At 47.6% G+C, this 16,848-nt stretch overlaps 1 protein-coding gene across 2 annotated transcripts in view; it reads right to left on the reverse strand.

Annotated features, from left to right (window-relative positions):
• The window catches only part of SYN3 (synapsin III), a 316,630-nt gene that overhangs the window by 52,723 nt on the left and 247,059 nt on the right, over positions 1–16,848 (reverse strand). For both annotated transcript variants that reach the window (XM_088459273.1, XM_088459272.1), the window contains exon 7: positions 10,311–10,373. In XM_088459273.1, the coding sequence (XP_088315399.1) occupies positions 10,311–10,373 (63 nt within the window). The remainder of the gene's footprint in view (positions 1–10,310; positions 10,374–16,848) is intronic.

Consider the following 16,848-nt stretch of genomic DNA (forward strand, 5'->3'; position numbering starts at 1 on the left):
TGCCTGATTGACAGGCAAAGGCATTTAAGGGGCAGAGCGGCCCGGCACCGTCCACCATCGCGACCATCGACCACTGATAGTCGCGATGGTAATCACAGCCTGCGACCTCGGTTGCAGTGCTAAGATCGCAAATGCAGCAGGGGGTATCGTACACAGCAGGGGGTGTTATACAGGGGGTATCGTACACCTCCTGCTACATTTGCATGTTTGCAAGGACAGAATTTCAAAGCTGCCTGCATGCATACATCATATATCTATAGCCTGCGTGCATACATCATATATCTATAGCCTGCGTGCATACATCATATATCTATAGCCTGCGTGCATACATCATATATCTATAGCCTGCGTGCATACATCATATATCTATAGCCTGAGTGCATACATCATATATCTATAGCCTGCGTGCATACATCATATATCTATAGCCTGCGTGCATACATCATATATCTATGGCCTGGGTGTATACATCATATATCTATAGCCTACGTGCATACATCATATATCTATAGCCTGCGTGTCTACATCATATATCTATAGCCTGCGGGTATACATCATATATCTATAGCCTGTGTGCATACATCATAGATCTATAGCCTGTGTGCATACATTATATATCTATAGCCTGCGTGCATACATCATATATCTATAGCCTGCGTGGATACATCATATATCTATAGCCTGTGTGCATACATTATATATCTATAGCCTGCGTGCATACATCATAGATCTATAGCCTGTGTGCATACATTATATATCTATAGCCTGCGTGCATACATCATATATCTATAGCCTGCGTGCATACATCATATATCTATAGCCTGCGTGTATACATCATAGATCTATAGCCTGCGTGCATACATCATAGATCTATAGCCTGTGTGCATACATTATATATCTATAGCCTGCGTGCAGCTTTGCCGTTCCGATTGATGCTGAATCACCCCCATAGTGCCTATAGGGAATGCTTTTTATCACGCCCCCATTCACACAGATCCCGCTCAAATTCACTCAATCCTGCCCACTTTCTGGCCAACAGTACCCACTTTCTGGTGAAGCCCCGGGGAAAATGGTACTGCAGTGAGGAAATATTTATGCAGCCTTCTCACAAAGCAAACGTTAGATTTTGCAGTTTGGTACAATGGGGCATATTAATTAAAAAACATTTGTGGGATATTCCTAGTAAACACGTTTTCTGAGGATACCCACAAATATTAAGTATCACCCGCAACATATTTTGGAGACCAAGGAGACTACTGTATGCATGATGTTAATTATCAGGGTCTGAACGTTAACATTCTAACTCGCCGCGAGCGCCGGAGCAATTCATCTGAAAATCTGCTGTCTCTGGAGCAGTGAGAAAAGTGCGCATGCGTGATCTACAGGTATCATATTTGTGACACTAGTGTATGGGGACAGCGGGCCATTCTGGGAGAGAAAGGTAAGTAGGAGATATCTGTGATACTAGTGTATGGTGACAGCGGCCATTCCGGGAGAGGAAGGTAAGCAGGAGATATCTGTGATACTAGTGTATGGGGAAAGCGGGCCATTCCGCCAGAGGAAGGTAAGCGGGAGATATCTGTGATACTAGTGTATAGGGACAGCGGGCCATTTCGCCAGAGGAAGGTAAGTAGGAGATATCTGTGATACTGGTGTATGGGGACAGAGGGCCATTCCAGGAGAGGAAGGTAAGTAGGAGATATCTGTGATACTAGTGTATGGGGACAGCTGGCCATTCCGTGAGAGGAAGGTAAGCAGGAGATATCAGTGATACTAGTGTATGGGGACAGCGGGCCATTCCGGGAGAGAAAGGTAAGCAGGAGGTATTGTGATACTAGTGTATAGGGACAGCGGTCCATTCTGGGAGAGAAAGGTAAGCAGGAGATATCTGTGATACTAGTGTATGGGGACAGTGAGCCATTCCGCCAGAGGAAGGTAAGCAGGAGATATCTGTGATACTAGTGTATGGGGACAGCGGGCCATTCCGCCAGAGGAAGGTAAGAGGGAGATATCTGTGATACTAGTGTATGGGGACAGCGGGCCATTTCACCAGAGGAAGGTAAGTAGGAGATATCTGTGATACTAGTGTATGGGGACAGCGGGCCATTCCGCCAGAGGAAGGTAAGTAGGAGATATCTGTGATACTGGTGTATGGGGACAGAGGGCCATTCCAGGAGAGGAAGGTAAGTAGGAGATATCTGTGATACTAGTGTATGGGGACAGCGGGCCATTCCGTGAGAGGAAGGTAAGCAGGAGATATCAGTGATACTAGTGTATGGGGACAGCGGGCCATTCCGGGAGAGAAAGGTAAGCAGGAGGTATTGTGATACTAGTGTATGGGGACAGCGGTCCATTCTGGGAGAGAAAGGTAAGCAGGAGATATCTGTGATACTAGTGTATGGGGACAGTGAGCCATTCCGTGAGAGGAAGGTAAGCAGGAGATATCTGTGATACTAGTGTATGGGGACAGCGGTCCATTCTGGGAGAGAAAGGTAAGCAGGAGATATCTGTGATACTAGTGTATGGGGACAGCGGGCCATTCCGGGAGAGGAAGGTAAGCAGGAGATATCTGTGATACTAATGTATTGGGACAGCGGGCCATTCCGGAAGAGGAAGGTAAGCAGGAGATATCTGTGATACTAGTGTATAGGGACAGCGGGCCATTCCGCCAGAGGAAGGTAAGTATGAGATATCTGTGATACTAGTGTATGGGAACAGCGGGCCATTCCGCCAGAGGAAGGTAAGTAGGAGATATCTGTGATACTAGTCTATGGGGACAGCGGGCCATTCCGCCAGAGGAAGGTAAGTAGGAGATATCTGTGATACTAGTGTATGGGGACAACGGGCCATTCTGGGAGAGATAGGTAAGTAGGAGATATCTGTGATACTAGTGTATGGGGACAGTGAGCCATTCCGGGAAAGGAAGGTAAGTAGGAGATATCTGTGATACTAGTGTATGGGGACAGCGTCCCATTCCGGGAGAGAAAGGTAAGTAGGAGATATCTGTGATACTAGTGTATGGGGACAGCGGGCCATTCCGGAAGAGAAAGGTAAGTAGGAGATATCTGTGATATAGTGTATGGGGACAGCGGGCCATTCCGGGAGAGGAAGGTAAGCAGGAGATATCTGTGATACTAGTGTATGGGGACAGCGGGCCATTCCGGGAAAGGAAGGTAAGCAGGAGATATCAGTGATACTAGCGTATGGGTACAGCGGGCATTCCGGGAGAGGAAGGTAAGCAGGAGATATCTGTGATACTAGTGTATGGGGACAGCGGGCCATTCCGGGAGAGGAAGGTAAGCAGGAGATATCTGTGATACTAGTATATGGGGACAGTAGGCATTCTGGGAGAGGAAGGTAAGCAGGAGATATCTGTGATACTAGTTTATAGGGACAGTGAGCCATTCCGTGAGAGGAAGGTAAGCAGGAGATATCTGTGATACTAGTGTATGGGGACAGCGGGCCATTCTGGGAGAGAAAGGTAAGAAAGATATATCTGTGATACTAGTGTATAGGGACAGCGAGCCATTCCGGGAGAGGAAGGTAAGCAGGAGATATCTGTGATACTAGTGTATAGGGACAGCGGGCCATTCCGGGAGAGGAAGGTAAGCAGGAGATATCTGTGATACTAGTGTATAGGGACAGCGGGCCATTCCGGGAGAGGAAGGTAAGCAGGAGATATCTGTGATACTAGTGTATAGGGATAGTGAGCCATTCCGTGAGAGAAAGGTAAGCAGGAGATATCTGTGATACTAGTGTATAGGGACAGTGGGCCATTCCGTGAGAGGAAGGTAAGCAGGAGATATCTCTGATACTAGTGTATAGGGACAGTGAGCCATTCCGTGAGAGGAAGGTAAGCAGGAGATATCTGTGATACTAGTGTATGGGGACAGCGGGCCATTCTGGGAGAAAAAGGTAAGCAGGAGATATCTGTGATACTAGTGTTTGGGGACAGCGGCCATTCCGGGAGAGGAAGGTAATCAGGAGATATCTGTGATACTAGTGTATGGGGACAGCGGGACATTCCGGGAGAGGAAGGTAAGCAGGAGATATCCGTGATACTAGTGTATGGGGACAACGGGCCATTCCGGGAGATGAAGGTAAGCAGGAGATATCTGTGATACTAGTGTATGGGGACAGCGGTCCATTCTGGGAGAGAAAGGTAAGCACGAGATATCTGTGATACTAGTGTATGGGGACACTGAGCCATTCCGTGAAAGGAAGGTAAGCAGGAGATATCTGTGATACTAGTGTATAGGGACAGCGGGCAATTCCGGCAGAGGATAGTAAGCAGGAGATATCTGTGATACTAGTGTATGGGGACAGCGGGCCATTCCGGGAGAGGAAGGTAAGTAGGAGATATATGTGATACTAGTGTATAGGGACAGCGAGCCATTCCGTGAGAGGAAGGTAAGCAGGAGATATCTGTGATACTAGTGTATAGGGACAGCGGCCAATTCCGGCAGAGGATGGTAAGCAGGAGATATCTGTGATACTAGTGTATGGGGACAGCGGGCCATTCCGGGAGAGGAAGGTAAGCAGGAGATATCTGTGATACTAGTGTATAGGGACAGCGAGCCATTCCGTGAGAGGAAGGTAAGCAGGAGATATCTGTGATACTAGTGTATGGGGACAGCGGGCCATTCTGGGAGAGAAAGGTAAGCAGGAGATATCTGTGATACTAGTGTATGGGGACAGCGGGCCATTCCGGGAGAGGAAGGTAAGCAGGAGATATCTGTGATACTAGTGTATGGTGATAGCGGGCATTCCGGGAGAGGAAGGTAAGCAGGAGATATCTGTGATACTAGTGTATGGGGACAGCGGTCCATTCTGGGAGAGAAAGGTAATCAGGAGATATCTGTGATACTAGTGTATGGGGACAGTGAGCCATTCCGTGAGAGGAAGGTAAGCAGGAGATATCTGTGATACTAGTGTATGGGGACAGCGGTCCATTCTGGGAGAGAAAGGTAAGCAGGAGATATCTGTGATACTAGTGTATGGGGACAGCGGGCCATTCCGGGAGAGGAAGGTAAGCAGGAGATATCTGCGATACTAGTGTATGGGGACAGCGTGCCATTCCGGGAGAGGAAGGCCAGCAGGAGATATCTGTGATACTAGTGTATGGGGACAGTGAGCCATTACGTGAGAGGAAGGTAAGCAGGAGATATCTGTGATACTAGTGTATGAGGACAGCGGTCCATTCTGGGAGAGAAAGGTAAGCAGGAGATATCTGTGATACTAGTGTATAGGGACAGCGGGCCATTCCGCCAGAGGAAGGTAAGTATGAGATATCTGTGATACTAGTGTATGGGAACAGCGGGCCATTCCGCCAGAGGAAGGTAAGTAGGAGATATCTGTGATACTAGTGTATGGGGACAGCGGGCCATTCCGCCAGAGGAAGGTAAGTAGGAGATATCTGTGATACTAGTGTATGGGGACAGCGGGCCATTCTGGGAGAGATAGGTAAGTAGGAGATATCTGTGATACTAGTGTATGGGGACAGTGAGCCATTCCGGGAAAGGAAGGTAAGTAGGAGATATCTGTGATACTAGTGTATGGGGACAGCGTCCCATTCCGGGAGAGAAAGGTAAGTAGGAGATATCTGTGATACTAGTGTATGGGGACAGCGGGCCATTCCGGGAGAGAAAGGTAAGTAGGAGATATCTGTGATATAGTGTATGGGGACAGCGGGCCATTCCGGGAGAGGAAGGTAAGCAGGAGGTATCTGTGATACTAGTGTATGGGGACAGCGGGCCATTCCGGGAAAGGAAGGTAAGCAGGAGATATCAGTGATACTAGCGTATGGGGACAGCGGGCATTCCGGGAGAGGAAGGTAAGCAGGAGATATCTGTGATACTAGTGTATGGGGACAGCGGGCCATTCCGGGAGAGGAAGGTAAGCAGGAGATATCTGTGATACTAGTGTATGGGGACAGCGGGCATTCCGGGAGAGGAAGGTAAGCAGGAGATATCTGTGATACTAGTGTATAGGGACAGTGAGCCATTCCGTGAGAGGAAGGTAAGCAGGAGATATCTGTGATACTAGTGTATGGGGACAGCGGTCCATTCTGGGAGAGAAAGGTAAGCAGGAGACATCTGTGATACTAGTGTATAGGGACAGCGGGCCATTCCGGGAGAGGAAGGTAAGCAGGAGATATCTGTGATACTAGTGTATGGTGACAGCGGGCCATTCCGGGAGAGGAAGGTAAGCAGGAGATATCTGTGATACTAGTGTATAGGGATAGTGAGCCATTCCGTGAGAGGAAGGTAAGCAGGAGATATCTGTGATACTAGTGTATGGGGACAGTTGGCCATTCCGTGAGAGGAAGGTAAGCAGGAGATATCTGTGATACTAGTGTATGGGGACAGCGGGACATTCTGAGAGAGAAAGGTAAGTAAGATATATCTGTGATACTAGTGTATAGGGACAGTGGGCCATTCTGGAAGAGGAAGGTAAGCAGGAGATATCTGTGATACTAGTGTATGGGGACAGTGGGCCATTCCGGGAGAGGAAGTTAAGCAGGAGATATCTGTGATACTAGTGTATAGGGACAGTGAGCCATTCCGTGAGAGGAAGGTAAGCAGGAGATATCTGTGATACTAGTGTATGGGGACAGCGGGCCATTCTGGGAGAGAAAGGTAAGTAAGATATATCTGTGATACTAGTGTATAGGGACAGCGGGCCATTCCGGGAGAGGAAGGTAAGCAGGAGATATCTGTGATACTAGTGTATGGGGACAGCGGGCATTCCGGGAGAGAAAGGTAAGCAGGAGATATCTGTGATACTAGTGTATGGGGACAGCGGTCCATTCTGGGAGAGAAAGGTAAGCAGGAGATATCTGTGATACTAGTGTATGGGGACAGTGAGCCATTCCGTGAGAGGAAGGTAAGCAGGAGATATCTGTGATACTAGTGTATAGGGACAGCGGGCAATTCCGGCAGAGGATGGTAAGCAGGAGATATCTGTGATGCTAGTGTATAGGGATAGTGAGCCATTCCGTGAGAGGAAGGTAAGCAGGAGATATCTGTGATACTAGTGTATGGGGACAGCGGGCATTCCGGGAGAGAAAGGTAAGCAGGAGATATCTGTGATACTAGTGTATGGGGACAGAGGTCCATTCTGGGAGAGAAAGGTAAGCAGGAGATATCTGTGATACTAGTGTATGGGGACAGAGGTCCATTCTGGGAGAGAAAGGTAAGCAGGAGATATCTGTGATACTAGTGTATGGGGACAGTGAGTCATTCCGTGAGAGGAAGGTAAGCAGGAGATATCTGTGATACTAGTGTATAGGGACAGCGTGCCATTCCGGGAGAGGAAGGTAATCAGGAGATATCTCTGATACTAGTGTATGGGGACAGTGGGCCATTCCGTGAGAGGAAGGTAAGCAGGAGATATCTGTGATACTAGTGTATAGGGACAGTGAGCCATTCCGTGAGAGGAAGGTAAGCAGGAGATATCTGTGATACTAGTGTTTGGGGACAGCGGGCCATTCTGGGAGAGAAAGGTAAGCAGGAGATATCTGTGATACTAGTGTATGGGGACAGCGGCCATTCCGGGAGAGGAAGGTAATCAGGAGATATCTGTGATACTAGTGTATGGGGACAGCGGGCCATTCCAGGAGAGGAAGGTAAGCAGGAGATATACGTGATACTAGTGTATGGGGACAGCGGGCCATTCCGGGAGAGGAAGGTAAGCAGGAGATATCTGTGATACTAGTGTATGGGGACAGCAGGCCATTCCGGGAGAGGAAGGTAAGCAGGAGATATCTGTGATACTAGTGTATGGGGACAGCAGGCCATTCCGGGAGAGGAAGGTAAGCAGGAGATATCTGTGATACTAGTGTATGGGGAAATCGGGTAAATTGCCCAATAACTAAATGTCTACAATTGCAGGTGAAAATATCCGTTGTCACCTGCTTTTGTTGAAATTAAGTGATGATGAATAGACCCCCAAGTCTGGATAATTAATAAATATGCCCCAATAGAAGTCATATGTAGGGCCAGATTATAGGCGGGACGATCATTGCGGGGGGCACTCAGCAAACCTGGTCCTGAACCGGGCCATTCTAGATCCTCCCTGGCCGACTCCTGGCAGTCTGTCACTCACAGATGGACTCTTAAGACGTAGACGGCAGTAGCTTTTGGGTGGCCACTGACCAGGCAATGAGTGCCTGCCGATCTCTAAGCCCGGCCCCCGCGCTAATGATGCAGCGATTCGCGGTTGTATGGGTAGGGGGCGGGGCCTAATGCTGTGACATGCCCGCCCCTGTCAGGAACATGAAGCTGAAACAGGTAGTGTGTGTGCTTGCAGTTTTCCTCTCTGTCTCCCTCCTACTTTCCCTGTGTCTCCCCCTCTCTCCTTCTGTCTCTCCTCCTCTCTTTGCCTCCCTCCCTCTCTGTCTTCCTCCTTCTTTCTCCCTCCTCCTCTCTTCCCCTCCCTTCCTCCCACCCTCTTTCTCCCTACCTCTCTCTTACTCCCTCTGTCTCTCTCTCCCTCTCTTTGTCTCCCTCATCTCCCCCACTTTCTATTTCTCTCCCCCCCTCTCAATTTTACTCTTTCCGCCTCCTCTCTCTCCCTAGGTAAAGGGCATAGTAGTAGTGGCTGCAGGGGGCCGTGGAAATTTTACTGGTAGGAGCCCCCACAACTTAGTTGCTCCGGGGCCCCGGCAAACCTTAATCCGGCCCTGTACATATGACTGAGCCTATCCCACCATATGCAGCCAGAGATGCCCCAATCTGTCCGGTTCCTTCCGTCACACGGAAACCGTGTAAACCTTTGCCACGATCTGCAGACACCACCATTTTGCCCCACTAAGCTATGTACTTCATGTGCAAACACATTTGCAGTGAAAGGTTGATTTTGTCATGGTATTGTGTGAAGATTATATATATATATATATATATATATATATATATATATATATGTGTGTGTGTGTGTGTTTGTCATAACTCCGGCAGAAATGAAACTGCAACAGGGCCATTGGCAGGGCGTTCTGAGGAGATTAAACACATTCCTGAACTGCGCTCAATCGCTGATATAAATAAACTTATGCTCTGTAATATGTTATGATGAATCATTACCAGGCAGGAAAATGTCAGCTGATAAAGTACATCTCTGGAATAATACGTTTCTGTAGTAGTTTCACACTTTAATATTTGTCACATTTTAAATGGTTTAAAATGACTTTTCCCTGGCGTTACATGGCGGAGCCCTCTCTTCCAGCGTCTGTATGAGGATCTTATGTCTGTAGTATTTAGGAATAAGAAATAAACATAATAATAAGATATATCCTTTAAACTGAACCAATTGTTAAGACACAGAGGAGGCAGCCATTTTGTCAGTGCCGTCTATCACATCACTTACAACCAATTACCTTTTGCCTCGCTGATGTCACAGGTTCCTACTGTAGTGAAGCCATATGGTGCATACACACGGTCAGATTTGTCAGATCTGTCAGATGAACGATTTGAACGATTCTACCAAAGATTTTAACGATTTTTGACTGCATTAAAATGAATGGAATCGTCCAAGTCTGACTGCAAACACATCAGATGTCAGATATTGTTATCTGACCATCGGGAACGCGCATCGTTCATCATTCAGACATGTCAGATATGTCAGATTTTCCTTCAGATATGAACGATTGAACAATTTTTTAAATCGTTATCGTTCAGATCTGAAGAAAAATCTGACCGTGTGTATGCACCAATAGGGTGCTGGGGTGCCTCTGCTGTGTTTAGTTACTAGGTATACATAAAAATGTTCCTCAACTTTATGTATTGGATAGAGATGTGCGTGGACCCCCGGGTTTTACTTTTGGTTTTGGCAAAACCACCCTCACGTGTTTTGGTTCAGATTCGGTTCTGGTTTTAGTTTTGGATTTCTTTAAAATTTATAAAAACAGCTAAAAACATGCAATCCAAAACTCAAGATTCTGTTTTTAAATCCGAGTCCAGAATTTTACAGCAGACCCAAGCTGGTTCTACTCGGAACCCAATAAGTGTTCCGAGCAGAGACTCAATGCGACTCGGGATCCCAAAGTTCAGGCCTGTTAATTTTTCAGGAAAACCAAACTTAACATCTCTAGTATTGGAAGCAAAACATGAATCGCACAATGCACACTTATGGGCAATAGCTCAGACTATCAGTCCAGATAGGTGTGAAAGCAACACGAGGCCTGGTGTGCTGACGTAATGAATAATGATACATATATCAGGGGAGAGGGAGTGCCGGTCCAACAGCTGGAAGGCCTGCGTTCTGCAAAACATAATTTCTCTGTACTGAATGCAAACGTCTCTGACATGGCTCACCTTGCCCATTCCTGCATGAGCGTGCCCCAACTTCACCACCACTGGAAAATTCGGTGTTGTCAGCTATGAGAAATAGAGAGAAAAGAAAAATGACGTCATGTGAAATGTCAGCTCATGTGGCTAATGTCACGCAAAGAAACACCTGCAAGAAATTATCACTTAAAAAAAAATAATCAAAACTCACTATGTTTATTTTTATTTACTCCAGAAACGCTACTTTTTATGCTGATAAGCACCTGGCGCCAGTCTACACTTTATTCCAGTTGGCGTATCCTGCCTATTGCTAGGTACGTTGGCATTAGGAGAGGTAGGAGACAGATTCAGCAGAACATTTTAGTTGCAGAATAAAAGAAAAGTTTTATTATAGCTTAACATTTTTTTTTTTTTAAATCAGAAGATAAGTTCTTCGCTTCAGGGAAAGCCTAGCAGGGTGGAGAACCCCTGTCCTACCTTGGGCTATTATAGGGTGCCAACAATGAGGGATAGGCAAGATGCCCCTTCTGCGTACAGTGTGTGCCCTAAGGACAGTCATTGCACAGTGATCCTATGAGACTGTGGGGCCTATTCATCATCACTTAATTTTCACAAAAGCAGGTGAAACTGCACACAAAATTACGTTATTGGGCCATTCATCAATGAGGTAAAGCAGGAGATATCACAGATATCTCCTACTTACCTTCCTCTTGCGGTGTGGTCCGCTGTCCCCATACACTAGTATCACAGATATCTCCTACTTACCTTCCTTTCCCGGAATGGTCTGCTGTCCCCATACACTAGTATCACAGATATCTCCTACTTACCTTCCTCTTGCGGTGTGGTCCGCTGTCCCCATACACTAGTATCACAGATATCTCCTATTTACCTTCCTCTTGCGGAATGGTCCACTGTCCCCATACACTAGTATGGGGACAGAATTCATCAAGCTCCGAAAATCTAATATTTTCAGAGCTCGACTGTGGGAGCATTCTCCTGCTCTGGGTTCCCTCCGCCCCTGTCCGACGCCTTCCGCTGGACGTCGGCGAGCTTGTGCGCATGCGTAACCTGTAGGTCGCGCATGCGCAGTCCCGTATCTGCTCCAAAATGGAACAGTGAAGCGGCTTGCGGGGACAGCTGATATCGCATCAGCTGTCACCGTGCTGGAGCAATGATGAATTGCTTCGGTAGCAGCGGCGAGTCAGAATGCCCAATAATTAACATCATGAATAGGCCCCTATTGTTGTCCGCTGGGCACCGATAAGCCATTCCAGTGGTGACTAAAATGGGGGGAAACCCCTGGCAGCTTTGCCACGGACTGCAATTTCATCAATGAGTTGATGTAGATATCTGTTACTGTTGTACAGACAATCGCTGCTTTTTAATAAAACAGCTTTATAATGGGGGTAAGGTGCAATCAGGGAGATTGGTAGAGTCTTCAGGGAGTCAGGGAGATTGCTACTATTTCAGGGAGCCAGGGAGATTGCTACTATTTCAGGGAGTCTGCCTGACAATGAGGGAGAGTTGGCAAGTATGGTCTTCCCTCACTACCCGTCCTCCCTCACTACCCGTCTTCCCTCGCTACCAGTCCTCCCTCGCTACCAGTCCTCTCTCGCTACCAGTCCTTTCTCACTACCAGTCTTCCCTCGCTACCCGTCCTCCCTCGCTACCCGTCTTCCCTCACTACCCGTCCTCCCTCACTACCCGTCCTCCCTCACTACCCGTCTTCCCTCACTACCCGTCCTCCCTCACTACCTGTCTTACCTCACTACCAGTCTTCCCTCACTACCCGTCCTCCCTCACTACCAGTCTTCCCTCACTACCCGTCTTCCCTCACTACCCATCCTCACTCACTACCAGTCTTCCCTCACTACCAGTCTTCCCTCACTACCAGTCCTCCCTCACTACCAGTCTTCCCTCACTACCCGTCCTCCCTCACTACCCGTCCTCCCTCACTACCCATATTCCCTCACTACCAGTCCTCCCTCGCTACCCGTCCTCCCTCACTACCTGTCCTCTCTCACTACCCGTCTTCCCTCACTACCCGTCCTCCCTCACTACCATTCACTACCATTCTTCCCTCACTACCAGTCTTCCCTCACTACCCGTCCTCCCTCACTACCAGTCTTCCCTCACTACCAGTCTTCCCTCACTAACCGTCCTCCCTCACTACCAGTCTTCCCTCACTACCAGTCTTCCCTCACTACCCGTCCTCCCTCACTACCAGTCTTCCCTCACTACCCATCCTCCCTCACTACCCGTCCTCTCTGACTACCAGTCTTCCCTCACTACCCGTCTTCCCTCACTACCCGTCCTCCCTCACTACCAGTCTTCCCTCACTACCAGTCTACCCTCACTACCAGTCCTCCCTCACTACCAGTCCTCCCTCACTACCAGTCCACCCTAATTACCAGTCCTCCCTCACTACCAGTCCTCCCTCACTACCAATCCACCCTAATTACCAGTCCTCCCTCACAACCAGTTCACCCTAATTACCAGTCCTCCCCCACTACCAGTCTTCCCTCACTACCAATCCACCCTAACTATCAGTCTTCCCACACTACCAGTCCTCCCTAATTACCAGTCCTCCGTCACTACCAGTCCTCCCTAATTACCAGTCCTCCCTCATTACCAGTCCTCCATCACTACCCGTCCTCCCTCACTACCCGTCCTCCCTCACATCCAGTTCTCCCTAAATCTGAGCATGACGTGTCCGGTTTAGAAAGTAACTTAGTTACATACAGTAGTGGGGGGATAACAACACTTTATGGTACAAGCCGCATGTCCGTGACATTATCATTCAGTGTTATATTACATTCCTCCATCCTGTAAGATTTACTCTGTGGAGCGGCAGGAGACATCTCCACTCCCATCTCACACAGAGCCAGAATGTTGCACAAAGGCATCACTGCTTCTATCACTTCTCTGTCAGCTCTCAGGAAAACCAGGATTGTTATACCATAGTCCAAGGACTGATCATAATAATAGTGTATGAGGTGGGACAGGTAATGAGCTGTCTGTGCATGATCTAGGCATGATCTGCAATGGATAAAGTGGGAAAGTCAAATGACCTATACTGCCATACATATCAAAGTATGGAACTGCTGTACTGTAAGCTCCCAGGGCATATACCACATCTCAACCATCCGACTGTGGGCAGAACAGTCGACATGCCGACCCACCCTCAGGTCGCAAGTGGGGAGGTTGGGAGAGAATGTAAACAGTACAGGCGTGAGCCCAGCAGATCGGGGAGTGATGGGCACTCCACCAGAGTGACAGGAATATGGGGGTGCTGGATGGCCAAGCCCCTTTACAGGCGAGCATGGGTGTCCTCTTCCCTGCGTCCACATGTTGAGAGCCATGCAGTGGGCTGTTGTGAATGACAAATATTCTCTATACAGCTCCTCGTAAATAAACTATAATAATGCTGCCCTGTTGGCTGGGTGTGTGTAGCCCCTTTGGTTGGGTATCGCAGTGTGTGTAGCCCCATTGGTTGGGATCGCAGTGTGTGTAGCCCCATTGGTTGGGTATCGCAGTGTGTGTAGCCCCATTGGTTGGGTATCGCAGTGTGTGTAGCCCCATTGGGTGGGTATCGCAGTGTGTGTAGCCCCAGGGTATGGCAGTGTGTGTAGCCCCATTGGTTGGGTATCGCAGTGTGTGTAGCCCCATTGGTTGGGTATCGCAGTGTGTGTAGCCCCATTGGTTGGGTATCGCAGTGTGTGTAGCCCCATTGGTTGGGTATCGCAGTGTGTGTTGCCCCAAGGCACGTTGGTAGGCAGCGGAGACATAATAATGTGCTAGGAGAGCATGTTGGTGTGCAGGTGGGGGCATGTTGGTGTGCAGGGGGCACCTTGATGTGCTGGGAGAGCACGTTGGTGTGCATAGGGCACGTTAGTATGCAGCGGAGACATAATAATGTGCTAGGAGAGCATGTTGGTGTGCAGACGAGGGACATGTTGGTGGATTGGGGCCATGTAAAGGAAAATAAAAAATCTATGTACAACCGCTAGCGATCTGGGTTAAAAATACTTATATAGAGATTATAAAATTTGCGCCTGATAAACATTAGGTCACCACGCACATTTGCGTGTGTGTGAGTGTATACAAACAAGAAATGCACACTACTGTGGCAGGAGAAAGCCAGTGCTGAGGCAGTAAGGGGGCGTTGGTATGTGTTCTTCTGTACAAACCTTATGGGATACGATACTGGAGTCTGACCCTAATTAGTGCTGGTGAGACAATGGGCTGGACCGCTCGCTATCGATCTCCGGTGCCAGTGGTAACAATCCACGGGGTCATTACAAGCAGTAAAATTCCATTGAGGCCAATTCGTGTCCTGTTTGTAATTTAACATTTCACCCACTTATAAGAATGATCTATCCCGAGGCCTAAATCAGCCACATCAGTCACACGGGATTAGTCATACACATTAGACAAAAGGACAGTAGAACAACGCACTGCGCTCTGTAAATGTGATACACAAACTCACCCGTCCTGAAGTGACTGCGACTGTTGCAATGAAACACAGCTGCATCACAAAGTACAATAAATCACTAAAAATAATAATACTATAAAAGGTCAGTTTGTGGTGGGCTTAGAGGAGCCCATTTGTTTCCCTGCGTCCCAGGCTCCAAAAAACGTACAAAGTAAGCAGCGTGTGCCTGACAAGATCCTATGTGAAAAAAAAACAAGAGCGCTGAATAAGATTATTTTATTGTTACTGGAAGCGAGCCTACAGTATACACACAAGTATATAATACAGTCAATAAACTGGTTTCATCGTGAAAAAATGAATCTAAAAAACTAAAACCTGGGAAAAAAATATTACAATCCAATTATTGATTATTAATGGAGGGAAATCCCATAGCAGCCAATCAGAGTCTGCCATTTTGTCGTGCACAGTTTGGAAAGTGACCACAAACATCTGATTGGTTGCCAATAGGAAACTAATTCAGTATTTAAAAAATCAATGACCATTATGGAGATTGCGGCACGGGATACTATTTCGGAGATTGCAGCACAGGAAAGTCTATCTAGACAGGACAGCGTGGGGCTTATTGACATCCACCTGCCCAGATCCTGTGTATAACGATGCCCTGTAACCACAGTAACCTCAGCTGTCTGCCGAACGTCAGAGGAACAGCATCCCTCAGCGTAAGTGACAAACCTCAGGCCTGTGTCACAGCCATCCAACTCATTCTCTCAATACTGTGATGTGTGCTGATAGCTTTACATTACACGTAGGCTTTTACTCAGACTATTAAAGTTAGATTTGTTTCTCTAATTTGCATGACGGGGAACATTAATCCCCCTTATGGATCCTATGGAACAGAAGATAGGGTCAGGATGCAATTCAGTAAGGAGTGCATGTCCTGGCTGTATGCCCTATGTGATGCCTGAACGCACTATGGGGTCTATTTACTAAGCAGTGTTAGGAGACAGAGTGAAAAGTGATAAGAAAGTGATAAGGTGCCAGCCAATCAGCTCCCAATTGTCATCTCACAGGCTGTGTTTGAAAAATGGCAGTTGGGAGCTGATTGGCTGGCACCTTATCACAGACTTATCACTTTTCACTCTGTCTACTAACACTGCTTAGTAACTAGAACCCTTAATAACAAAGGTACTGTAGTTACACTTCACTGTAAATACCTGCAGCAGTACAGTACATACACAACATCCTTATAGAACCTCCACTCCTCTCCGTGTCTCCATACTTACGGGTTGATTCGGAGGTGATCGCTATATAGCACAAAATTATGCTAAAGCTGCAGGAGGCGTCCTAAGTAAAGTGACGGCCACTGCCGGCTTTTGTGATCTGCTGGTTGCCTCCAAACACGCAGCATCGGATTAACTGCGTAACCATCGGACATCTGAGGATGTCGAGCAAAGGACGCAGCCACTGGCTTCGGTACTCAGAGAAAATGGTCACGCTCCTGTTTTCTGGAACACTGCCCATCACTGCCCCCCCTCCCCAAACGCATTTCGATCATGGTGCAGCGATTGGGGCACTCACGGGCAAAACATCGCAACCCCTGATCTGCGGCTCCTGTGCATGCACAGATCCTCAAACATCGGCCAACTGCGTAAATAATAATCGAAACAGCGTCCCCCTCTGAACCAGCTCCTTAGAGCAAAATGTAGTAAGGGTGTATTTGCCCCGATCACTAAAAGCTCTGTTTTCCAAACTATGACAAGTTCTGTGTATATGAATATAGACATTCCATAAAAGCACATCAATCTCAGGGTCTGTATAGCTGAAAAGTTTATTTAAAAGAAAAAAATAATGAAACGTTTCGGTAATGCACTGTAATTACCTGGTCTTGATAATGGCGCAGTAATTGCGTGAACTTTTGAAATGCGTCATTAAGCTATACGCGTGCGGAGAGTGCCGTACTTTTTGGGCTATATCTATGGAAAGTTTGGATATTACATGAGTCACCAATTGACTTAAAAACACTGTAGAACTATCAACCCCTATCATCCCTTATCATTCCCTATCACCCTCTTTCATCCCCTATCATCCCTTATCATCCCTTGTCATCCCCTATCATCCCTTGTCATCCCT

Source organism: Taudactylus pleione, unplaced genomic scaffold (genome assembly GCF_031769625.1).
Source record: "Taudactylus pleione unplaced genomic scaffold, aTauple2 ptg000903l, whole genome shotgun sequence".
In the NCBI taxonomy this organism is placed as follows: domain Eukaryota; kingdom Metazoa; phylum Chordata; class Amphibia; order Anura; family Myobatrachidae; genus Taudactylus; species Taudactylus pleione.